At 37.6% G+C, this 27,029-nt stretch overlaps 1 protein-coding gene across 3 annotated transcripts in view; it reads left to right on the plus strand.

Annotated features, from left to right (window-relative positions):
- Positions 1 to 27,029, plus strand: part of HECW2 (HECT, C2 and WW domain containing E3 ubiquitin protein ligase 2) — a 746,182-nt gene that overhangs the window by 652,326 nt on the left and 66,827 nt on the right. For all 3 annotated transcript variants that reach the window (XM_053698566.1, XM_053698567.1, XM_053698568.1), the window contains 3 exons: positions 11,553 to 11,677; positions 18,175 to 18,360; positions 25,290 to 25,424. In XM_053698566.1, coding sequence (XP_053554541.1) covers positions 11,553 to 11,677; positions 18,175 to 18,360; positions 25,290 to 25,424 — 446 coding nt within the window. The remainder of the gene's footprint in view (positions 1 to 11,552; positions 11,678 to 18,174; positions 18,361 to 25,289; positions 25,425 to 27,029) is intronic.

Consider the following 27,029-nt stretch of genomic DNA (forward strand, 5'->3'; position numbering starts at 1 on the left):
CTATGCATTCCAATCTGGACTGATTTATAGACAGGAAGATCTTGTTTCTTTGAAATCTGCTCGATAGCTCAGGTCTGGTTAAACTGATTAATTTCAGCTTGCTTGACTTTGCTGCAACACAAGCTGACAGCTCCACCTACTGGCTATTTTAATAAATACACTGCTTCTCAATGCTTTTCAATAGCAGTCACATGACTGGAAAAAAAGGTTGTTATTCTGAAACGGGGTAAATTGAACCGTTGTAAAACGAGGGCCACCTGTATATGTATATGCTTATATACATATATATTTATGTGTTTATATGTGTATATTCACATATAAACACATAAATAAATACTGTATGTATATAATCATATACATATATATTTACAATTTTCTGCCCATCGCTGCGCTACTTAACGCCTTCGCTGCGCAAGGTTCTCAGTCGTCTCTGACAGCAAGAGAACGAGGCTCCCATTGGAGCTCAGTGCTTCCTAGCAATGCCAATGTGAGGTCGCATTTGCATTGTGCTTAACTTGTAATACCAACGCAAAGCGATATTTAGCACTCCACTTGTAATCTGGTCCTTAAATGGGCATCTTCTTGAGAACAGCGATGGACATTTTCTTAGAATCTAACAGGCCCAGAGACATTTAGATAATCAGGCCCCAAGTGGTTTACCCCTGTAAAGAGGTTAAACACATAGGTAAAGTCCTGCTTGAGGGTCGTAAACATTGCTCTCCTGAGTTGGACATGGAAGATGTTTGGCAGCTGCATGTGACTGCCACTCCTGGGGCCCGATCCGATATGCAGCGATGCCAAATTTTGTGCGGGTTTGGTATCCTATATATACGGCGTAACCTAGAAGTTATGCTCATATATTTCTGCCTTTGGCCGTAGTTTTTTGGCCCATAGACATGTATACCAAACCCGCGCAGTTTGGTATCCAATATACAGCGTAAGGATTTACGTAGCGAAAATGGAGAAATCTTACTCCATTTTCACCTCGCCACAAAAAGCAGGCGTAGTAAGCCTTACGCTGAGTATTGGAGCCCCGTAACTCCCTAAACTACCTGCAAAATAAAATCTAACACCTAACGCATGCGCAATGTCTATCTACCTGTCAACCGCAATCCCTAATAAAGTGCTTAACCCCTAAACCGCCGCTCCCAGACCCCACCGCCACCTACATTAAATGTCTAACCGCCTAATGTGATCCCTCTACACCGCAGTCACCTACATTATATATCTAACCCCCTAATGTGAGCCCTCTACACCGCCGCCACCTCTATTAAAATTATTAACCCCTAATGTAATCCCCCTACACCGCCGCCACCTCTATTAAAATTATTAAACCCTAATCTAATCCCCCTACACCGCCGCCACCTATAATAAATGTATTACCCCCTAAAATACTAAAGTGTCCCTACACTGCATTGCCCCAAAGTAATCAGCTCTATTACCAGCCCTTAAAAGGGCCTTTTGCGGGGCATTGCCCCAAAGTAATCAGCTCTTTTACCTGTAATCTGACCCCCCTACACCGCCGCCACCTATATTAAATATATTAACCCCTAATCTAATCCCCCTAAACCGCCGCCACCTATATTAAATATATTAACCCCTAATCTGACCCCCCTACACCGCCGCCACCTATATTAACTATATTAACCCTAATTATATTATATCTAACCCTAACACCCCTAACTTAATGATTATTGCAATAAATCTAAATAATATTAATATTATTAACTAAAATATTCCTATTTAAAACTAAATACTTACCTATAAAATAAACCCTAAGATAGCTACAATATAATTAATAATTACATTGTAGCTATTTTAGGGTTTATATTTATTTTACAGGTAACTTGGTATTTATTTTAACTAGGTACAAAAGCTATTAAATAGTTAATAACTATTTAATAGCTACCTAGTTAAAATAATTACCAATTTACCTGTAAAATAAATCCTAACCTAAGTTACAAATACACCTACACTATCAATAAATTAATTAAATAAACTAAAATGATCTAAACTAAAATATAATTAAATACACTAAACTAAATTACAAAAAAAAACCACTAAATTACAAAAAATAAAAAAATATTACAAGAATTTTAAGCTAATTACACCTAATCTAAGCCCCCTAATAAAAGAACAAAGCCCCCCAATAAAAGAACAAAGCCCCCCAAAATAAAAAAATGTCCCTACCCTAAACTAAATTACAAAAAGTGATCAGCTCTATTACCAGCCCTTAAAAGGGCCTTTTGTGGGGCATTGCCCTAAAGTAATAAGCTCTTTTACCTGTGGAAAAAAAGAACAACCCCCCCCCATTACAACCCACCACCCACACACCCCTACTCTAAAACCCACCCTATCTCCCCTTAAAAAAACCTAAGTCTAACCCCCAAGTGGTCCTTACCTGTCCTGAAGACCGGCGGATAAGGTCCTGTTCCAGGCGGAGAAGTCTTCTTCCAGGCGGCGACCTCTTCTTCTTCCATGAACCAGCCGGCGCGGAGCGGAGGAGTTGAAGACCGATGACCGTGGAGCTGAAGACCGTCCTCTCTGGAACTGAAGATCGGCGATGCTGGACCTGAAGACCGGAGCCATGGAGCATGGAGGATCCTCTTCATACGATCGCCGCCGTACACTGAATAGGAATTCAAGGTACGTGATTAAAAATGGCGTCCCTTGAATTCCTATTGGCTGATCTGAGCCTTCAAATTCAAATCAGCCAATCGGATGAGAGCTACTTTAATTCTATGGCTGAATTGAATAGCCAATAGAATAAGAGCTACTGTAATTCTATTGGCTGATTAGAAAAGCCAATAGAATTACAGTAGCTCTGATTCTATTGGCTATTCAAATCAGCCAATAGAATTAAAGTAGCTTTCATCCGATTGGCTGATTTGAATTTGAAGGCTCAAATCAGCCAATAGGAATTCAAGGGACGCCATTTTTAATCGCGTACCTTGAATTTCTATTCAGTGTACAGCGGCGATCGTATGAAGAGGATCCTCCACGCTCCATGGCTCCAGTCTTCAGTTCCAGCGTTGACGATCTTCAGTTCCTGCATCGCCGGTCTTCAGTTCCAGAGAGGACGGTCTTCAGCTCCGCGGTCATCGGTCTTCAACTCCTCCGCTCCGCGCCGGCTGGTTCCTGGAAGAAGAAGAGGTCGCCGCCTGGACCTTCTCCGCTGGTCTTCAGGACAGGTAAGGAGCACTTGGGGGTTAGACTTAGGTTTTTTTAAGGGGGGATAGGGTGGGTTTTAGAGTAGGGGTGTGTGGGTGGTGGGTTGTAATGGGGGGGTTGTTCTTTTTTTCCACAGGTAAAAGAGCTGATTACTTTGGGGCAATGCCCCACAAAAGGCCCTTTTAAGGGCTGGTAATAGAGCTGATTACTTTTTGTAATTTAGTTTAGGGTAGGGACATTTTTTTATTTTGGGGGGCTTTGTTATTTTATTAGGGGGCTTAGATTAGGTGTAATTAGCTTAAAATTCTTGTAATCTTTTTTTATTTTTTTGTAATTTAGTTTAGTGTATTTAATTATATTTTAGTTTAGATCATTTTAGTTTATTTAATTAATTTATTGATAGTGTAGGTGTATTTGTAACTTAGGTTAGGATTTATTTTACAGGTAAATTGGTAATTATTTTAACTAGGTAGCTATTAAATAGTTATTAACTATTTAATAGCTATTGTACCTAGTTAAAATAAATACCAAGTTACCTGTAAAATAAATATAAACCCTAAAATAGCTACAATGTAATTATTAATTATATTGTAGCTAGCTTAGGGTTTATTTTATAGGTAAGTATTTAGTTTTAAATAGGAATATTTTAGTTAATAATATTAATATTATTTAGATTTATTGCAATAATAATTAAGTTAGGGGTGTTAGGGTTAGATAGGGTTAATATAGTTAATATATATAATATAATAACTATATTAACTATATTAACCCTAATATAATTAGGGTTAATATAGTTAATATAGGTGGTGGCGGTGTAGGGGGGTCAGATTAGGGGTTAATATATTTAATATAGGTGGTGGCAGTGTAGGGGGATTAGATTAGGGGTTAATATATTTAATATAGGTGGCGGCGGTGTAGGGGGGTCAGATTACAGGTAAAAGAGCTGATTACTTTGGGGCCATGCCCCGCAAAAGGCCCTTTTAAGGACTAGTAATAGAGCTGATTACTTTGGGGCAATGCAGTGTAGGGACACTTTAGTATTTTAGGGGGTAATACATTTATTATAGGTGGCGGCGGTGTAGGGGGATTAGATTAGGGGTTAATAATTTTAATAGAGGTGGCGGCGGTGTAGGGGGATTAGATTAGGGGTTAATACATTTAATATAGGTGGCGGCGGTGTAGGGGGATTAGATTAGGTGTTAATAATAATAGAGGTGGCGGTGGTGTAAGGGGGTCAGATTAGGGGGTAGTACATATAATGTAGGTGGCGGCGGGGTAGGGGCCTCACATTAGGGGTTAATATAGTTAAAATAGGTGGCGGCTGTGTAGGGGGATCATATTAGGGGGTAATATAGTTAATGTAGCTGGCGGCGGTGTAGGGGGCTCACATTAGGGGGTAATATAGTTAAAATAGGTGACGGCGGTGTAGGGGGATCATATTAGGGGGTAATATAGTTAATGTAGCTGGCGGCGGGGTAGGGGGCTCACATTAGGGAGTAATATAGTTAAAATAGGTGGCGGCAGTGTAGGGGGATCATATTAGGGGGTAATATAGTTAATGTAGCTGGCGGCGGGGTCCGGGAGCGGCGGTTTAGGGGTTAATATATTTATTGTTAGGAGTGAGAGGGGGGATTGTGGATATAGGGGTATACGTGTCGGGCTATGTTTGGGAGGCGTGTTAGACAGTAACGGGAGATTTAGTAGTTTAGTCAGTCTTTTTATGCAGCGGCAGTTGCTAAAGTGCCGTAAGTCACTGGCGACTCCAGAAATTTGTACTTACGCAGATTTCTGGACATCGCTAGTTTGTCAGACTTACGGCACTTTAGCAACTGCCGGCGCCGTATATGAAATAGCTCGATGTGCGAGCTGAAACTACGGGCGGCGCAGGTTTCCACGCTTGCGCCGAAACCTGCGCCGTATTTCGGATCGCGCCCCTGATTGGCTGTGTTCTGCTCGAGAGCTACAATGCATGAATTAGAGCTAGAGCATGTTTTGCTATAGAATGTCACTGTAGTGTAAATGCAGGCATTCACGTATTACTGCGCCAGGCGTTTACTCACATTTAAGAATTTTTGTTTTCAATTATCTATGTTGTCAGACACCCCTGCTTTGAACAGCCTGTACTATAACCACTCGGTAGAGCAAGGACTTTTTAAGATAAATTCTTAATTAAAACGTACATTTTCAAATCAATACAAACCACAGTAACAAGTACATAAAATGACCTAAGTACTGTATGTTAAGGGAATAGGTAGGAAAACAAGGCTTCTAACTTTCCTGGAATATATAAATGTTCCCTATTATTAATTGGTTCTATTTAAATCACATTCTAGCATTGCTGCGTATTTATTAGCAAATTAGCCCCTTTCATCACAGCTTCAAATATAATCACAAGTGATTGATAATATTAAAGGCTTAATTCATCCTTCAAATCAGATTTTGCTGCAGGGTTTACAAATATTGGCCTATCTTAACTTTTTAATATTAAATTATACGTTTCAAAGTCATTGGTCTTGTTATGTAATTGTAATTCTGGTTATAAGTAATGTTTCCTAAACAAAGGTTAATAGTGCCCTCTGGTGGCAGTATTTTAACACAAAATCATTTACCCTTTCTTTAGAAGTGTTTTCACAATAGTCATTAAAATATTGAAGCAATAATAAATAAAATGGTTGTTATTCTATTGTGGGTATATACCTAGATACAGTAGAATTGATTAAAGCAACATGATGTACTTTCTCATTATGAATTTCACTTCACCACGTTATTCATGAGATAAGAGTGGTACTCAAATGATTACTGCAAAATGTGAAATGCTTCTAACTTAATAAATAGAAACAACTGTTTCTCAGCTGTGTATTTAGACTTTGTGCTGCAATGGGTTCTGGGAAATAAGCTGCACTCCCAAACAGGTTTAGCAAATATTTGTTTTCTATATTTCTCACAGCTGGGGATCAGGGGCGTGTGGGGAAGTCATGTGCCCTACTGGCCAACCTGGGATCCTTAATTTGCACTAAAATTTGTACAAAAATAAAATAAAAATGGAGATAATAGGAGAGGGAAGCTATTGTGCCATAGAACTGCCGCTCCCAATTATCTGCCCCCTAAATCCTGCTGCCATATACATAGGCCTAGTTGACATAGGTCCCTGCTGCTTCTTGTGTTTTATGAAGGCACTAATCCTTCACTACACATGTGATCTGCAGAGATCCTGACACTCATTTGTAATATTTCAATAAAAAAGAAGCCAATTCTATCTCATGATTATCTTTAAATAAATTCTACATTTTATGGGGTGCCCTCTGTAAAAGTTACAAACTCACAAAATTATAGGGCTACACAACACACTAGCGACCCAGCAGAGCAAACTTAGGCCTAGATTTGGAGTTCGGCGGTAGCCGTCAAAACCAGCGTTAGAGGCTCCTAACGCTGGTTTTGGCCGCCCGCTGGTATTTAGAGTCAGTGATTAAAGGGTCTAACGCTCACTTTTCAGCCGCGACTTTTCCATACCGCAGATCCCCCTACGCCATTTGCGTAGCCTATATTTTCAATGGGATCTTTCTAACGCTGGTATTTAGAGTCGTTTCTGAAGTGAGCGTTAGAGCTCTAACGACAAGATTCCAGCCGCCTGAAAATAGCAGGAGTTAAGAGCTTTCTGGCTAACGCCGGTTTATAAAGCTCTTAACTACTGTACCCTAAAGTACACTAACACCCATAAACTACCTATGTACCCCTAAACCGAGGTCCCCCCACACCGCCGCCACTCGATTAAAATTTTTAACCCCTAATCTGCCGACCGCCACCTACGTTATACTTATGTACCCCTAATCTGCTGCCCCTAACCCCGCCGACCCCTGTATTACATTTATTAACCCCTAACTTGCCCCCCACAACGTCGCCGCCAGCTACTTAAAATAATTAACCCCTAATCTTCCGACCGCAAATCGCCGCCACCTACGTTATCCCTATGTACTCCTAATCTGCTGCCCTAACATCGCCGACCCCTATATTATATTTATTAACCCCTAATCTGCCCCCCTCAACGTCGCCGACACCTGCCTACACTTATTAACCCCTAATCTGCCGAGCGGACCTGAGCGCTACTATAATAAATGTATTAACCCCTAATCCGCCTCACTAACCCTATCATAAATAGTATTAACCCCTAATCTGCCCTCCCTAACATCGCCGACACCTAACTTCAATTATTAACCCCTAATCTGCCGACCGGAGCTCACCGCTATTCTAATAAATGTATTAACCCCTAAAGCTAAGTCTAACCCTAACACTAACACCCCCCTAAGTTAAATATAATTTTTATCTAACGAAATAAATTAACTCTTATTAAATAAATTATTCCTATTTAAAGCTAAATACTTACCTGTAAAATAAATCATAATATAGCTACAATATAAATTATAATTATATTATAGCTATTTTAGGATTAATATTTATTTTACAGGCAACTTTGTTATTATTTTAACCAGGTAAAATAGCTATTAAATAGTTAAGAACTATTTAATAGTTACATAGTTAAAATAATAACAAATTTACCTGTAAAATAAATCCTAACCTAAGTTATAATTAAACCTAACACTACCCTATCAATAAATTAATTAAATAAAATACCTACAATTACCTACAATTAACCTAACACTACACTATCAATAAATTAATTAAACACAATTCCTACAAATAAATACAATTAAATAAACTAGCTAAAGTACAAAAAATAAAAAAGAACTAAGTTACAGAAAATAAAAAAATATTTACAAACATAAGAAAAATATTACAACAATTTTAAACTAATTACACCTACTCTAAGCCCCCTAATAAAATAACAAAGCCCCCCAAAATAAAAAATTCCCTACCCTATTCTAAATTAAAAAAGTTACAAGCTCTTTTACCTTACCAGCCCTGAACAGGGCCCTTTGCGGGGCATGCCCCAAGAATTTCAGCTCTTTTGCCTGTAAAAAAAAACATACAATACCCCCCCCCCCAACATTACAACCCACCACCCACATACCCCTAATCTAACCCAAACCCCCCTTAAATAAACCTAACACTAAGCCCCTGAAGATCTTCCTACCTTGTCTTCACCATCCAGGTATCACCGATCCGTCCTGGCTCCAAGATCTTCATCCAACCCAAGCGGGGGTTGGCGATCCATAATCCGGTCCAGAAGAGGCTCCAAAGTCTTCCTCCTATCCGGCAAGAAGAGGACATCCGGACCGGCAAACATCTTCTCCAAGCGGCATCTTCGATCTTCTTCCATCCGGAGCGAAGCGGCAGGATCCTGAAGACCTCCAGCGCGGAACATCCATCCGGACCGACGACTGAACGACGAATGACTGTTCCTTTAAGGGACGTCATCCAAGATGGCGTCCCTCGAATTCCGATTGGCTGATAGGATTCTATCAGCCAATCGGAATTAAGGTAGGAATTTTCTGATTGGCTGATGGAATCAGCCAATCAGAATCTAGTTCAATCCGATTGGCCGATCCAATCAGCCAATCAGATTGAGCTCGCATTCTATTGGCTGATCGGAACAGCCAATAGAATGCGAGCTCAATCTGATTGGCTGATTGGATCAGCCAATCGGATTGAACTTGATTCTGATTGGCTGATTCCATCAGCCAATCAGAAAATTCCTACCTTAATTCCGATTGGCTGATAGAATCCTATCAGCCAATCGGAATTCGAGGGACGCCATCTTGGATGACGTCCCTTAAAGGAACAGTCATTCGTCGTTCAGTCGTCGGTCCGGATGGATGTTCCGCGCTGGAGGTCTTCAGGATCCTGCCGCTTCGCTCCGGATGGAAGAAGATCGAAGATGCCGCTTGGAGAAGATGTTTGCCGGTCCGGATGTCCTCTTCTTGCCGGATAGGAGGAAGACTTTGGAGCCTCTTCTGGACCGGATTATGGATCGCCAACCCCCGCTTGGGTTGGATGAAGATCTTGGAGCCAGGACGGATCGGTGATACCTGGATGGTGAAGACAAGGTAGGAAGATCTTCAGGGGCTTAGTGTTAGGTTTATTTAAGGGGGGTTTGGGTTAGATTAGGGGTATGTGGGTGGTGGGTTGTAATGTTGGGGGGGGTATTGTATGGTTTTTTTTACAGGCAAAAGAGCTGAAATTCTTGGGGCATGCCCCGCAAAGGGCCCTGTTCAGGGCTGGTAAGGTAAAAGAGCTTGTAACTTTTTTAATTTAGAATAGGGTAGGGAATTTTTTATTTTGGGGGGCTTTGTTATTTTATTAGGGGGCTTAGAGTAGGTGTAATTAGTTTAAAATTGTTGTAATATTTTTCTTATGTTTGTAAATATTTTTTTATTTTCTGTAACTTAGTTCTTTTTTATTTTTTGTACTTTAGCTAGTTTATTTAATTGTATTTATTTGTAGGAATTGTGTTTCATTAATTTATTGATAGTGTAGTGTTAGGTTAATTGTAGGTAATTGTAGGTAGTTTATTTAATTATTTTATTGATAGGGTAGTGTTAGGTTTAATTATAACTTAGGTTAGGATTTATTTTACAGGTAAATTTGTTATTATTTTAACTAGGTAACTATTAAATAGTTCTTAACTATTTAATAGCTATTGTACCTGGTTAAAATAATTACAAAGTTGCCTGTAAAATAAATATAAATCCTAAAATAGCTATAATATAATTATAATTTATATTGTAGCTATATTAGGATTTATTTTACAGGTAAGTATTTAGCTTTAAATAGGAATAATTTATTTAATAAGAGATAATTAATTTCGTTAGATTTAAATTATATTTAAGTTAGGGGGGTGTTAGGGTTAGACTTAGCTTTAGGGGTTAATACATTTATTAGAATAGCGGTGAGCTCCAGTCGGAAGATTAGGGGTTAATAATTGAAGTTAGGTGTCGGCGATGTTAGGGAGGGCAGATTAGGGGTTAATACTATTTATGATAGGGTTAGTGAGGCGGATTAGGGGTTAATAACTTTATTATAGTAGCGCTCAGGTCCGCTCGGCAGATTAGGGGTTAATAAGTGTAGGCAGGTGTCGGCGACGTTGTGCGGGGCAGGTTAGGGGTTAATAAATATAATATAGGGGTCGGCGGTGTTAGGGGTAGCAGATTAGGGGTACATAGGGATAACGTAGGTGGCGGCGGTTTACGGAGCGGCAGATTAGGGGTTTAAAAAAATATGCAGGGGTCAGTGATAGCGGGGGCGGCAGATTAGGGGTTAATAAGTGTAAGGCTAGGGGTGTTTAGACTCGGGGTACATGTTAGAGTGTTAGGTGCAGACGTAGGAAGTGTTTCCCCATAGCAAACAATGGGGCTGCGTTAGGAGCTGAACGCTGCTTTTTTGCAGGTGTTAGGTTTTTATTCAGCTCAAACAGCCCCATTGTTTCCTATGGGGGAATCGTGCACGAGCACGTTTTTGAGGCCGGCCGCGTCCGTAAGCAACTCTGGTATCGAGAGTTGCTTTTGCGGTAAAAATGCTCTACGCTCCTTTTTTGGAGCCTAACGCAGCATTTGTTTGAACTCTCGATACCAGAGTTAATTTTATGGTGCGGCCAGAAAAAAGCCCGCGGAGCGTTAACAGCCCTTTTACCGCCGAACTCCAAATCTAGGCCCTAGAGATTCACAAACACTGCCCCCCTTTATATTCTTCTTACTTCATCACAGATTTCTTTTTATACATATTATATTATAAGAGACATTTGCAACACTTATCTATGCCATAGGTGTGATATGGCTATGTCAGCTCCCCACAGTCAAAAATATCTACCTAGATTGTTGCATCTATACTTGTAACTGTACGTTTGTGTCTATGAATCTAGATTTGTTATTAGTTAGATTAGTTTTATTGATGACTAACTTATCAAATAGTAACAATGTCAAATTGTCCAAATTTTCAATTGAAGACAAACGTTTTAATTCAATAGCTGAGAGAAAATATTACAAATACTTTAAATATAATTATATTATTATCAAAATATTATGTTAAATTTAGACCATTTTGATATATAAACCTCTGATCTTCTTATGCAGAGGCAAACCAAATTATGATCTCAATCCTGCAAAAGGCTTCACATTTACTGGACTCTTTTATATCCATTGTGTTCCCCTAAATATTTTTATGAGCTTCCATATTTTTCTTGCTTTTATGGATTACAAGATGATAGTTAATAAAATAGTCCTTACTATGAACAGAGCTTGTTTCTACGCACTATGTATATTTGTCACGGTAATATCTTCCAGTGCATGTTGTCTCTCCTTCTTCCTCCGTTATCAGTAGTTATTTCTATTTAAAATGCACCCAGTACAAGGTATTTAGAGCGTATAAATAGGTAAAACATTTATTTTAATGCCTTATTACTAAATTCACTGTGGCGCTGTGATTTTCAGATTTCCGCAGAGAGAACTCTCTTCCGCAATCTACCTCAAGATCCAGACTCAATCTTCTGCTTCACTCCCCACCCGTGAAGTTCCTCACAAGTCCTGAATTTTTCACAGTATTGCATTCAAACCCTGTGAGTATAATCCTTTGGATTCTGTAGAATTGAATATTACATCATTTTTAAAGGGACAGCAAAGTAAAAATTAAACTTTCATTATTCAAATAAAGAATGCTCTCATGGAATAAGAAAAAACATAATTATGTAAGAATTTACCTGATAAATTCATTTATTTCATATTGGCAAGAGTCCATGAGCTAGTGACGTATGGGATATACATTCCCACCCACCAGGAGGGGCAAAGTTTCCCAAACCTCAAAATGCCTATAAATACACCTCCCACCACACCCACAATTCAGTTTAACGAATAGCCAAGAAGTGGGGTGATAAGAAAGGAGCGAAAGCATCAACAAGGAATTGGAATAATTGTGCTTTATACAAAAAAATCATAACCACCACAAAAAGGGTGGGCCTCATTGACTCTTGCCAATATGAAAGAAATTAATTTATCAGGTAAATTCTTACATAAATTATGTTTTCTTTCATGTAATTGGCAAGAGTCCATGAGCTAGTGACGTATGGGATAGCAAATACCCAAGATGTGGAACTCCACGCAAGAGTCACTAGAGAGGGAGGGATAAAAATAAAGACAGCCAATTCCGCTGAAAAAATAATCCACAAACCAAATCAAAAGTTTTAATCTTTATAATGAAAAAAACTGAAATTATAAGCAGAAGAATCAAACTGAAACAGCTGCCTGAAGTACTTTTCTACCAAAAACTGCTTCTGAAGAAGAGAAAACATCAAAATGGTAGAATTTAGTAAAAGTATGCAAAGAAGACCAAGTTGCTGCTTTGCAAATCTGATCAACAGAAGAAGCTTCATTCTTAAAAGCCCAGGAAGTAGAGACTGACCTAGTAGAATGAGCCGTAATCCTCTGAGGCAGGGATTTACCCGAGTCCAAATAAGCATGATGAATCAAAAGCTTTAACCAAGACGCCAAAGAAATGGCAGAAGCCTTCTGACCTTTCCTAGAACCAGAAAAGATAACAAATAGACTAGAAGTCTTTCTGAAATCTTTAGTAGCTTCAACATAATATTTCAAAGCTCTTACCACATCCAAAGAATGTAAAGATCTTTCCAAAGAATTCTTAGGATTAGGACACAACGAAGGGACAACAATTTCTCTACTAATGTTGTTGAAATTCACAACTTTAGGTAAAAATTTAAATGAAGTCCGCAAAACCGCCTTATCCTGATGAAAAATCAGAAAAGGAGACTCACAAGAAAGAGCAGATAATTCAGAAACTCTTCTAGCAGAATAAATGGCCAAAAGGAACAATACTTTCCAAGAAATTAATTTAATGTCCAGAGAATGCATAGGCTCAAACGAAGGAGCCTATAAAGCCCTCAAAACCAAATTAAGAGTCCAATAAGGAGAAATTGGCTTAATGACAGGCTTGATACGAACCAAAGCCTGTACAAAACAATGAATATCAGGAAGATTAGCATTTTTTCTGTGAAACAGAACAGAAAGAGCAGAGATTTGTCCTTTCAAGGAACTTGCAGACAAACCCTTATCCAAACCATCCTGAAGAAACTGTAAAATTCTAGGAATTCTAAAAGAATGCCAAGAGAATTTATGAGAAGAACACCATGAAATGTAAGTCTTCCAAACTCGGTAATAAATCTTTCTAGACACAGATTTGCGAGCCTGCAACATAGTATTAATCACTGAGTCAGAGAAACCTCTATGACTAAGCACTAGGCGTTCAATCTCCATACCTTCAAATTTAATGATTTGAGATACTGATGGAAAAATGGACCTTGAGATAGAAGGTCTGGCCTTAACGGAAGTGGCCAAGGTTGGCAACTGGACATCCGAACAAGATCTGCATATCAAAACCTGTGTGGCCATGCTGGAGCCACCAACAGTACAAATGAACGCTCCATTATGATTTTGGAAATCACTCTTGGAAGAACTACTAGAGGCGGAAAGACATAAGCAGGTTGATAATTCCAAGGAAGTGACAACGCATCCACTGCTTCCGCCTGAGGATCCCTGGACCTGGACAGATGCCTGGAAAGTTTCCTGTTTAGATGAGAAGCCATCAGATCTATTTCTGGAAGCCCCCACATCTGAAAAAAACACATCTGGGTGAAGAGACCATTCTCCCGGATGTAAAGTCTGGCGACTGAGATAATCCGCTTCACAATTGTCTATACCTGGGATATGGACCGCAGAGATTAGACAGGAGCTGGATTCCGCCCATGCAAGTATCCGAGATACTTCTTTCATAGCTTGAGGACTGTGAGTCCCACCTTGATGATTGACATACGCCACGATTGTGACATTGTCTGTCTGAAAACAAATAAACGGTTCTCTCTTCAGAAGAGGCCAAAACTGAAGACCTCTGAGAATCGCACGGAGTTCCAAAATATTGATTGGTAATCTCGCCTCTTGAGATTTCCAAACCACCTGTGCTGTCAGAGATCCACAGACAGCTCCCCAACCTGAAAGACTTGCATCTGTTGTAATCACAGTCCAGGTTGGACGAACAAAAGAGGCCCCCTGAACTAAACGATGGTGATCTAACCACCAAGTCAGACATAGTCGAATATTGGGATTTAAGGATATTAATTGTGATATCTTTGTATAATCCCTGCACCATTGGCTCAGCATACAAAGCTGAAGAGGTCTCATGTGAAAACGAGCAAAGGGGATCGCGTCCGATGCTGCAGTCCTGAGACTGAAGGATCCAACAAGCTGAAACCAATTTCAGACGTCTTTTGTCTGTTAGAGACAAAGTCATGGATACTGAATCTATTTGGAATCCTAAAAAGGTTACCCTTGTTTGAGGAATCAAGGAACTTTTTGGTAAATTGATCCTCCAACCATGTCTTTGAAGAAACAACACTAGTTGATTCGTGTGAGACTGAGCAAGTACAAAGATATCGTCCAAATAAGGAAACACTGCAATACCCCGCTCTCTGATTACAAAGAGTAGGGCACCAAGAACCTTTGAAAAGATCCTTGGAGCTGTTGCTAGGCCAAAAGGAAGAGCAACAAATTGGTAATGCTTGTCTAGAAAAGAGAATCTCAGGAACTGATAGTGATCTGGATGAATCGGAATATGAAGATATGCATCCTGTAAGTCTATTGTGGACATATAATGCCCTTGCTGAACAAAAGGCAGAATAGTCCTTATAGTCACCATTTTGAATGTTGGTATTCTTACATAACGATTCAAAAATTTTAGATCCAGAACTGGTCTGAAAGAATTCTCTTTCTTTGGAACAATGAACAGATTTGAATAAAAACCCAGACCCCGTTCCGGAAAGGGAACTGGCACAATTACCCCGGATAACTCCAGGTCTGAAACACACTTCAGGAAAGCCTGAGCCTTTACTGGGTTCACTGGAATGCGTAAGAGAAAGAAACTTCTCACAGGCAGTCTTACCTTGAAACCTATTCTGTACCCTTGAGAAACAATGTTCTGGATCCAATGATTTTGGATTGAATTGATCCAAACATCTTTGAAAAATCTTAGTCTGCCCCCTACCAGCTGCGCTGGAATGAGGGCCGCACCTTCATGCGGACTTGGGGGCTGATTTTGATTTTCTAAAAGGCTTGGATTTATTCCAGACTGGAGAAGGCTTCCAATTGGAAACCGTTTCTTTAGGGGAAGGGTCAGGTTTCTGTTCCTTATTCTGACGAAAGGAACGAAAACGGTTAGCAGACCTAAATTTACCCTTAGAATTTTTATTCTGAGGCAAAAAGGCTCCCTTCCCCCCAGTGACAGTTGAAATAATAGAATCCAACTGAGAACCAAATAATGTATTACCTTGGAAAGAAAGAGATAGCAACGTTGACTTAGAAGTCACATCCGCATTCCAAGTTTTAAGCCATAAAGCTCTTATAGCTAAAATAGCTAAAGACATATACCTGACATCAATTCTAATGATATCAAAAATGGCATCACAAATGAAATTGTTAGCATGTTGAATTAGCTTAACAATACTATACACATTAGGATCTGGTACTTGTTGCGCTAAAGTTTCCAACCAAAAAGTTGAAGCCGCAGCAACATCAGCCAAAGAAATAGCAGACCTAAGAAGATGACCTGAACATAAATAAGCCTTCCTTAGATAAGATTCAAGCTTCCTAACTAAATGATCTTTAAAAGAAGTACTATCTGTCGTAGGAATAGTAGTACGCTTTGCAAGAGTAGAGATAGCCCCATCAACTTTGGGGATCTTTTCCCAAAACTCCAATCTATCAGTCGGCAAAGGGTACAGTTTCTTAAACCTTGAAGAAGGAGTAAATGAAGTACCCAGACTATTCCATTCCCTAGAAATTACATCTGAAATAGCATCAGGAACTGGAAAAACCTCTGGAATAACTACATGAGGTTTAAAAACCGAATTTAAACGTTTACTGGTTTTAATATCAAGAGGACTAGTCTCCTCCATATCCAATGCAATCAACACCTCTTTTAATAAAGAACGAATATACTCCATTTTAAATAAATATGAAGTTTTGTCAGTGTCAATATCTGAGGCAGAATCTTCTGAACCAGATAGATCCTCATCAGAGATAGATAAATCAGAATGTTGTCGGTCATTTAAAAATTCATCGAATTTATGAGAAGTTTTAAAAGACCTTTTACGTTTATTAGAAGATGGTTATAACAGACAGGGCCTTCTGAATAGAATTAGAAACGAATTCTCTCACATTAACAGGAATATACTGAACATTAGATGTTGAAGGAACAACAACAGGTAATGGATTACTACTAATGGAAATATTGTCTGCTTTTGAAAGTTTATCATGACAACTAACACAAACTACAGCCGGAGGAACAGTTACCACAAGTTTACAACAAATGCACTTAGCTTTAGTAGAACCGACATCAGGCAGCAGCATTCCAGAAGTAGATTCTGAGACAGGGTCAGATTGAGACATCTTGCAATATGTAATAGAAAAAACAACATATAAAGCAAAATTATCAATTTCCTTATATGACAGTTTCAGGAATGGGAAAAAATGTAAACAGAATAAGCCTCTGGAAACCAGAAGCAAAAAGAAATAATGACTTAAATAATGTCAAAAATCTGGCGCCAAGTATGATGCCCACAACTGACAAATATTTTTTGGCGCCAAAAACATCTGCAATAAACACGAGCGCCATAGATGATGCAACTACATGAAAACTCTAGGCGCCAACTAAGACGCCGGAAATGACGTCATAACGTCAACAAACGTAATGCTCGCGGCAAAAAAGTCTTGCGCCAAAAATGATGCGATAAATTATAGCATTTTGCGCTCCCGCAAGCCTAACAGCCCGCATTTTTAGAATAGAAAGTCAATTTGAAAAATTTCAGGTAAGATTTTAATTTTTCATATGCATTTCCCAAAAATGAAACTGACAGTCTGTAAGAAGGAAATATACTGATTAACCTGAATCATGGCAAATATAAGTATAAAACATATATTTAGAACTTTACATACCATAGCTGAGAGTGTCATAAATAAAAGAAAACATACTTACCAAAAGACACTCATCTACATAAAGTAGATAGCCAAACCAGTACTGAAACGAGAATCAATAGAGGTAATGGTATATAAGAGTATATCATCAATCTGAAAAGGAAGGTAAAAGATGAATCTCTACGACCGATAACAGAGAACCTATGAAATAGATCCCCATTAGGATGACCATTGCATTCAATAGGTAATACTCCTTTCACATCCCTCTGTCATTCACTGCACTCTGAGAGGAACCGGGCTTCAGCATGCTGAGAAGCGCATATCAACGTAGAAATCTAGCACAAACTTACTTCACCACCTCCATAGGAGGCAAAGTTTGTAAAACTGAATTGTGGGTGTGGTGGGGGGTGTATGTATAGGCATTTTGAGGTTTGGGAAACTTTGCCCCGCCTGGTGGGTAGGAATGTATATCCCATAAGTCACTAGCTCATGGACTCTTGCCAATTACATGAAAGAAAATAAAAGCAACATCTGCTAGTAACTGCCTGCTGGATTATGTGGGACAGAGGAATTTAATATTTAAGGTTACAATGAAAGACATTTAAAGGGCCATTTAAGTATTTTTGTTGCATCTAAAATATGGCGTTAAAATATATTACATTTATTTTTTGAGAAACAAACTTTTTTTTTCTTATGCTTGTGAAACATTTTACCGTTCACCAAAGAGCTGTAGAAGTGTTTCCTGTTAGTTTTAAAATCAAAATAAACAACTTAAATGGAACCTTTGTTATGACTGAGATTTTTTTATATATATATATATATATATATATATATATATATATATATATATATATATATACATGCACTATCTATCAATATATAAACACACACACATATATATATATATATATATATATATACACACATACATACATAGTTAAAAAGTGAAATAAATTGGCTAAGTTTAAGAGTTTGCTATAAATGTATCCCATGGTTTTATAATTAAGTCTTTAGGAAATATTATATACTTTAGTGAAGTATTAGGCAATAATTCATATTTATTGATGTTTGATTTTCTCAGAGTGCCTATCGCATGTTTACAAATAACACTTGTTTGAAACATATGATCACCAAAGTTCGACGGGACTCACACCATTTTGAGCGCTATCAACATAACCGTGACCTTGTAGGATTTCTTAATATGTTTGCCAACAAGCAGCTTGAATTGCCAAGAGGCTGGGAAATGAAGCACGATCATCAGAGCAAGGTATATTACAATAAATTGCATAAATGGCCTCGATTAAAAACTCATTTACTTACTCTTTATTTTGAATGTGTCATAGTTTTTCTTCATAGCGTTATTGATATGTATTTTGGTGGCACAGAATGGAAAGCCTACGTTGTTATATAACCTAGTATTATTAAATAAACAGACAATGTCCCCATAAATCTAGTCAGTAATTTGTATTTCCATTAATCTGGAATTTATGTCAAGTTACACTCCCCCCCCCCCCCCCCCATGTATATGTTATTTTGGTTAACTATAAGGGACATTAAAGCGACTTTGTACAGCACAGTACAAGCACTTGGAATCATGTATGCAGATTAGTGTGCATTCATTTGCTTATCTGATTGTCACACAAATTGTCTGTTCAATAAAAAATATCTTTGCGATTGAGTCTTAATAAAAGATTTTTATTTTACAATGTTTGTTCTAAAGATTACTTGTTTTTAGTGAACAAAATTGTTAAAGAACATTTTATTCTGTTTCTGAATGTTAGTAAAAAAAACACACTTTATATATTTTTTCTATTTTAATATTGGGTTAATTCTTATAAAACATATTATAAAACTAACCAAAAGTTTGTAAATACTGATTTTGAGATATTTTTAGATGTTGTATATAGAAAGAAAGACTTTATAATGTATAATTTAACATTATTTAACTATTAAAACAAATATTACTATTAATAAGACAGAGGTTTTACAAATACATTTAGGGCTAGATTACGAGTGGAGCGCAATTTTGTTTTTTTTTAACATTGTGCTAAGTTGTGCACGTATTATAGGTAACAAGTAAAACTTTTGCGTTCTGGTTGACGCATCCTAGCACAGAAAAAAAAAAGACTTTGCAAAGTTTTTGTAGGATCGTATTCCCCCTAGACTTTAATGGAGCCTCGTTTTGAAAAAAAAAAAAAAAGCTGCCTGCTCGCGCAAACACAAACGCAGGATTGCAATGAGATATATGTATGTATTTCTATTCACATGTATATCTGTATTTATATTTGTATATATGTCTGTAAATACCTATATACACATATAAATACATATATACATATAAATACATATATACACATATAAATACATATACACATATAAATACATATATACATATAAATACATATACACATATAAATACATATATACACATATAAATACATATGCACATATAAATACATATATACACATATAAATACTTGTATACACTTATAAATACATATACACATATAAATACATATATACACATATAAATACATATACACATATAAATACATATATACACATATAAATACTTATATAAATACATATATACACATATAAATACTTATATACACATATATAGAAATACATGCAAATATATTTATATACATACATATATTTATATATGTGTTCCTATGCCTCCCTATGTAAAAGCACTTTTGGCCCAGACATCTCATATCTTTGAGCCCTTTCAACTTTTTATTGCAATGTTTATAAAATAATTTTTATTAGTGTTATTATGAGTGTAACTGCACTTTTGAAAGGTTTTTCGATGTGTTTTGTGACACAAACTGACTTGCATAACAGTTAATCAGAACTCTGAAGTCACAGTAATCATTCTAGCGTAAATTGTGATTGCGATCATGCGTTCACATTTATTTTCAACTTGTAATATAGGCGGAATTACATTTTCGCACAAATGGCCACAAAAATCCAATATCGCTTGTGCGCAAACAAAAGCGTGCCACTCGTAATTTAGCCCTTTTTGTTAATATCTTGTGAAACTGGGAAAGTGTTTTTTGTCCACTGTCAATAAGGAACTATATTTTATTAGACTAGAAGTACTGGGCCTCATTGGCCTACATTTACTTAAAGGGACAGTCATGTCCAAAAAAAACTTTAATGTTTCAAATAGGGCATGTAATTTTAAACAACTTTCCAATTTACTTTTATCACCAATTTTGCTTTGTTTTCTTGGTATTCTTAGTTTAAAGCTAAACCTAGGAGGTTCATATGCTAATTTCTTAGACCTTGAAGGCCGCCTATAATCTAAATGCATTTTGATTGTTTTTCACCACTAGAGGGCATTAGTTACCGTTTTTCATATAGATAACATTGAGCTCATGCACGTGAATTTGCCATGGAGACAGCTCTAATTGGCTAAAATGCAAGTCTGTCAAAAGAACTGAAATAAGGGGGCAGTTTGCTGAGGCTTAGATACAAGGTAATTACAGAGGTAAAACGTGTATAATTATAACTGTATTGGTTGTGCAAAACTGGGGAATTGGTAATTAAAGGACCAGTCAACACATTAGATTTGCATAATCAACAAATGCAAGAAAACAAGACAATGCAATAGCACTTAGTCTGAACTTCAAATGAGTAGTAGATTTTTTTATAACAAATTTCAAAGTTATGTATATTTCCACTCCCCTTGTACCATGTGATAGCAATCAGCCAATCACAAATGCATATACGTATAGTCTGTGAATTCTTGCACATGCTCAGTAGGATCTGGTGACTCAAAAATTGTAAATATAAAAGATTGTGCACATTTTTTTTATGGAAGTAAATTGGAAAGTTGTTTAAAATTACATGCTGTTTCTGAATCATGAAAATTTAATTTAACCTGAGTGTCCCTTTAAGGGATTATCTATCTTTTAAAACAACAACAATTCTGGTGTTGACTGTCCCTTTAAAGAAAGGCCTCTCCAGTAAGGAACGTGCCTAGTTTTATTTTATGCTATTTTATTTTAAACATGTTAAATGCCATGTTAATTTTCTTCTTGATTGATTCTAAAAAATTGAGTAGTGTTTTTGGATTTATGTGCAAGTGGAAGCAGAGGCGTAACTAGAAACCGCAGGGCCCCTGTGCAAGAATCCATGAATGCCACCCTCCTCCCAAAAAAGTGTGATTTTGATCAATTTAATTTTTTGCTTTTTTTGCTTTTCTTTTTTTTTTGCAACATGTAACACAGTAAAAAAAAATCTGTTAATCATGTAAACTTACATTTAAAATGAGAAAAGGACAAACACACCTGCACTGATAGCCTGATAGTGATAGCTGTAGAGTGGGGGATAGGGACTGTAGTGGGGGATAGGGGCTGTAGTGAGGGGATAGGGGCTCTAGTTGTGAGAATCCTCAGTGGGATATTTTGGTTTTGTGCTGCTCTAGGCACTCATAATTCTGCTGCCCTCCCAGGTTTTAGGCTTTTTTCAACCATATTATGTTTTTGGTCATGGTGTAAAAATTTGTTTTTTTATATTTTTTATAATACATACGCACACATATATATATATATATATATATATATATATATATATATATATACACACACACAGTGTAGTAGGAGAATATGGGCTGTAGTGTATTCATGATAAAGTCAATCTACTACACATGAGTTGCAAGTACATTATGTAGTTTGTACACTTTATTTTTAGTGCTTGGGCACTACCGGTAATATATATATATATATATATATATATATATATATATATATATATATATATATATATATATATATATATATCTTACTAGTCAGGGAGAAAATGTACTAGTCTACTCAGATATATACTGTATATAGGGGCATATACAGTATACTGCATTTCAGCTTGTAAATCACTGTTGGTTATTAGCCTAAGGCAATATTTCTGTGTCTGTAAATACTTGTGGTATGAAATTAAAAAAACTGGCAAGTTACATACCTAGAAGAAACTGATTAATTATGTAATGTGTCAATTCATTTAATGTTACTGACTGTAAAGATCAGTAAATATTGTTAAAAGTGGCAAGATACAATAAGATTAATTCTGTAGTAATATTATTATGAAGAACAAAAGATAAGTTGTAAAATAATATAGCTGAGTATAAAAGATTTATAAATACAAGTGAAAACATAAAGGAAGATAATCTTATTTCTGCCACCATGTGTACTACTACTATTCATTATATTTATTATCTCTATCTTCTACCCCCACAAACAATTTAGTCACACACACTTTAGCCCCCCCCCCCTTCATATAACCCCAAGTCCCCTGCTCACACAGTATTTCCCCTATTTGTTTTTATTATATGTAACTCCATTCCCCTGCTCCCACAGTATCTCCCCTATTTGTTTTTATTATATGTCATAAGGAAGAGAAAAGTCTATGCGCTGGAAATAGATCAAACTCACATAAAAAGTAGGTAATCCCAAAAAGCCTGAATAGTCACTATATGAAAAAAAGGGGGGGTCATATATGTGTGCGCCTATGTAACAACACTGGCTTAAGATCTATATTAATGGCAATAATTGGTAACATTTTGTAGCTATATTTAATAAGGAAAATAACAAGTTATAGAACCTCCAAAGAAAATATTTTTAAAGGACAAATACTTATTAAAAGAAGACCTGTAAAGGAAAAACAGAAAGTCCAGCAAAAAGAAGACCCAGAGCCTCTAGTAATGGCCACTCACCAGATACAGCGTCCAGTACAGCACGGGACCAACACAGTCACCCGTATGACTCAGAGAGGCATCAGGATACGTCCGACATGGAGGCAGGTGACTGGATAGGCCAATCGGGTGAGCCGAGACGAGGGGATGCACTCAAAGTGGAGACCGCAATCACGGGTAATAATAGAAATACAGGAGCACGGATAGTGTAGAAGTGTAAACTTTATTTTTACACAGAGAGTAGCAATAGCGACGTGTTTCTCAGCAACAATACAAGCTGTTTCATCAGGCACTCCGGTTGTGCCGCTGTATCTGGTGAGTGGCCATTACTAGAGGCACTGGGTCTTCTTATTGCTGGACTTTCCAGACTTTACTACTCGATGTGGAGCCTCTGTTTTTCCTTTACAGGTCTTCTTTGAATTATCCATCTACTAAGAGTGCGGCCTACCATTGACTTACTACTCCATCTGTTTGCGGCCACAAGTGCACCTCCTGTTGGAATCTCTGCAATCTCTCCTTGTAAATCGGTTTATAAATAACTAACACTGATATAAGTTGGTTTAAAACAGCAATTTATTTGCATAAAACAGGGTATAACAATAGGTATTACGTATCTAACTGTATTGGTACCAATCTCTTATAAAAACTGTCAAATATGTATTTAAAAACCTATAATAAAATGTCCTATATTGCTTAATACGGCCTATAAAGTGTTAGTTACTACTAAGAATCGCAGGTGTGTATAGTTTTCATACAATATAAATGCTTAGCTGGATATAGTATATCTTATATATATATATATATATATATATATATATATATATATATATATACCAGACAGTTGCAAATAGTTGTGCAAATTCAGAGATAGAAACAGTTTGATTTTCGTTATTTGTATTTATCCTTATTGTTTTTTTGGGTCTTGTAAACACGTTAGATTTGCAGAGGCTTTGAAGTTAGCTGAGTTTATTGAATCAGCTGATTAATAGTGCTTAGATTGTTTTTAGCATAAATGTGCTATAGTCTTTAACTTCTTTAGCCTCCTTTTGTACCTGGTAGTTGTTGTTAAGTGCTAGTTCGCCTTACTTCTTAGTCGGATAGTCAGTTCTTTACCTTATGCGAGATCCAGCAAGTGTTCCTTGAATGCCAAAGTTAGCCCGTTTTCCGTTCCGGACACGCCCACTAATGTGGGGATGGCGTAAGTACTTCCAGTAGTATTGGATGATTCCAATGGTTCAGAAATGAGCCGTCTGTTATCGGCAACACGTTTCAGCTCAAAGGAGCATTTGTTACCAATTATTGCCATAAATATAGATCTTAAGCCAGTGTTGTTACATAGGCACACACATATATGACCCCCCCTTTTATTATATGTCACCACCCCAGTCCCCTGCTCACACAGTATCTTATTCTCCCCTATTTGTTTTTATTATGTCACGCAGCTTACCCCATATAACCGTGCCAAGCAGATTTTCTCCCAGCCAGAGCTGACACACGACATGACACGCCTCCCCCCCTCTGGGCCCCCCTCCCTCAGCCTGAGATCACCTTGGCTGCCACTAGAGACGTCTGACGACTCCACAGCTTCTCCGGTATCACTCACTCACTGCCGCGCTAGCCTGCAGACTCTCCCAGACCAGTTCCACTCCAGACTCGACTCCTACTGACTAGGCAGCCTATCTGCGCGACAGTGCGTGACAAAATGAAAAGTTCTTGGGCAGCCGGCAGGTCACAATTTAAACATCAAATAAAGTGTGACTTGTGAGTCATGCCTGCTGCCCTGGAAATTGGAATCAATGTGAAATCAATTAGTTATTGGAAATTTGGAATGGATAAGGTAACCATTGAAGTGAAAAAAAAAAATACAACCTGAAGCCTTGGGCCCCCCTGTGGAAGGGACCTGCTGGGCCTGGTCGCAATGGCGAACGTCGCATCACCGCTAGTTACGCACCTGAGTGGAAGGGGTGTGTATTTATGTGCAGGTGGAAGGTGTGTTTAATCTATTATAACAGCTTGTAAGCTAAAACATTTTATACCTTCTGCCTTTGTTTGATTTCTTATGTTTATTTTTTTATTTTTGATGGTTAAATAAATTCTTTTACATTTTGTTCATGTTGGTACTGTACTGAGTATTTTTCAGTTAGCCGGAAATCCCAGATGTTGCTTAGTTTAACCTTTTAATGCCGTTATGACGTTCTATTCCGTCATAATTACACTGGGCTTTAAAGCCGTTATGACGGAATAGAACGTCATAACAAACGGCTGTCCTGAAGCCTTCTGTGCTTCTAGGACTTGATCGCGGTCTGGAGGGCGTTACTAGGGTTGTAGGGACGCCCCCCAGATGCGATCCAATAATTGAAATCTCACGATCCTATGCACGATCGCGTAGTTTCAATTTGTCTACATCGGAACAGGTGTTCCGATGTAGGCACTTTCACCCTGTCACTAAAGGGTTAATGAGTTAACCTCAGTCACAAACATTGTTTTTATTTTGTTTTTAGCCTTTTTTTGTTGATCACAATTCTCGAAGTACTACTTTTATCGATCCTCGTCTTCCACTACAAAGCAGCAGGCCAACGAGTGCGTTACTTCATAGGCAACATTTAACAAGGCAGCGGAGTCACAGTGCTGGCGAGGTTGGTATGAACTCTTATATTGTAGAATTACAACTGATAATGATTGTACAATGGTTAGTGTCCCTGTAAAATGTCTATCTATGCACAGCAAAAACACCTTGCAGTGTAGTTTCATTATTTATCTTGCCCACTCCAGGGAGGCTGGAGTATACTGCACATACAATTTAGTACTGTAACTATCCTATATGCTTGATCAGTGCCAGAGCTCATTTAGATCTGTCACTTATTGGTCACAGCAAATGAGATCAAAAAACAATACTCAACAGGCTTTTTCTCTTTTGCTAACAAAATAACAATGTTAAATGCTTTTAAAACATTTATTTTTTATACAGACTTTACCAGTGTTTTTCCAATTTATTCAAGTAATAACCTCTTTACCCTGAGTACAAAGGAATATTCCACAGTTCTTATATAAACAGTCCATAAGAGCAGGAAGAATTCATTAGATTGACACTTCAGCCAGGACATCTCGAGAACAATGTACTTTTCCATGTCCAACTATTAAATGATGCCCCCAACAGCCTGTCCAGTACAGTCTAAACCTAATCATATCACTAATAGCACTACTTATTTATGTCATTCAAGGCAACTCTACTTTCTCCATGTGCTATCCTTGTTATATATCACCTGGATCCTGTGGTACCTTCTAGAGCTCCTCTTCTAGAATGTCAAAGAAAAAGATAACTGTATAGAAAACAGGCATAAATAAATGCACTCACTGGGGCGCTAAAAGAGAAAACATATGCAACATGTACAAACTCTTGGTCCAGCCTATCCAAATAATTTATATATATTTTTTAATTTGTATTTATTTTTTCTTCTAAGTGAAAAGATAACAACACAACTTCTGCAATGAATAATATCAAACTCAACATATTTATATACATTTTAATGCTCAGTTGCTATTTTGTAAATTTAAGTGCTTAAAAATAAACAGTAAATGTGGCAAGTTTGCAACTAAAAGGGTAGAACACAAACAAAAGTCCATGATAAAGAACAGCTCTAAAACGTCCTTGCACACAGGACGAGATTTATATCCCAGGTGCCTGTAGGCATCAAAACTTGAAGCACCCTCCGCACTCCCCACTCAATGCTGTGCCGGTGACCTTAACTAAGATGGCCACTGGTAATCAAATAACAGCACTGCACATTAGCGGTGGCCATCTTTGTTAAGGCCACCATAAGCATTGCTCATGTGCTGGGAAACCTAGATGCTGCACATTTGTAATACTCGCAACAACCTTAACAATTTTAGTTAAAGTCGCCGGCTGACCAGTATTTATAATAGGCAGAGGCAGGCACCCCTCTATGGATGGCTTCTGTAGGCACATGCCTATTCTGCCTTATTATATGTCCAGCGTCTGCTTGCACAGCTGCCTATCTATGTCCTATTTAAGGTAGTGAAATACAATAGTATTTCTCTCTTATTCGCAAAGATAACTCCCACAGCAAGTTTTTACGCAATCTCTTTATTTGTCTGAATGAGCTAACCTGCATGAGTTATGTCTGTAATCATTTCAGATTGTCTGGATTTCCTACATTCAGATTGGATAAACATGCAAAAACCTATATTACAAAGGGTTTCATAAACCAAACCAAAATATA

This window comes from Bombina bombina, chromosome 1 (assembly GCF_027579735.1).
Source record: "Bombina bombina isolate aBomBom1 chromosome 1, aBomBom1.pri, whole genome shotgun sequence".
NCBI classification, from domain to species: Eukaryota; Metazoa; Chordata; class Amphibia; order Anura; family Bombinatoridae; genus Bombina; species Bombina bombina.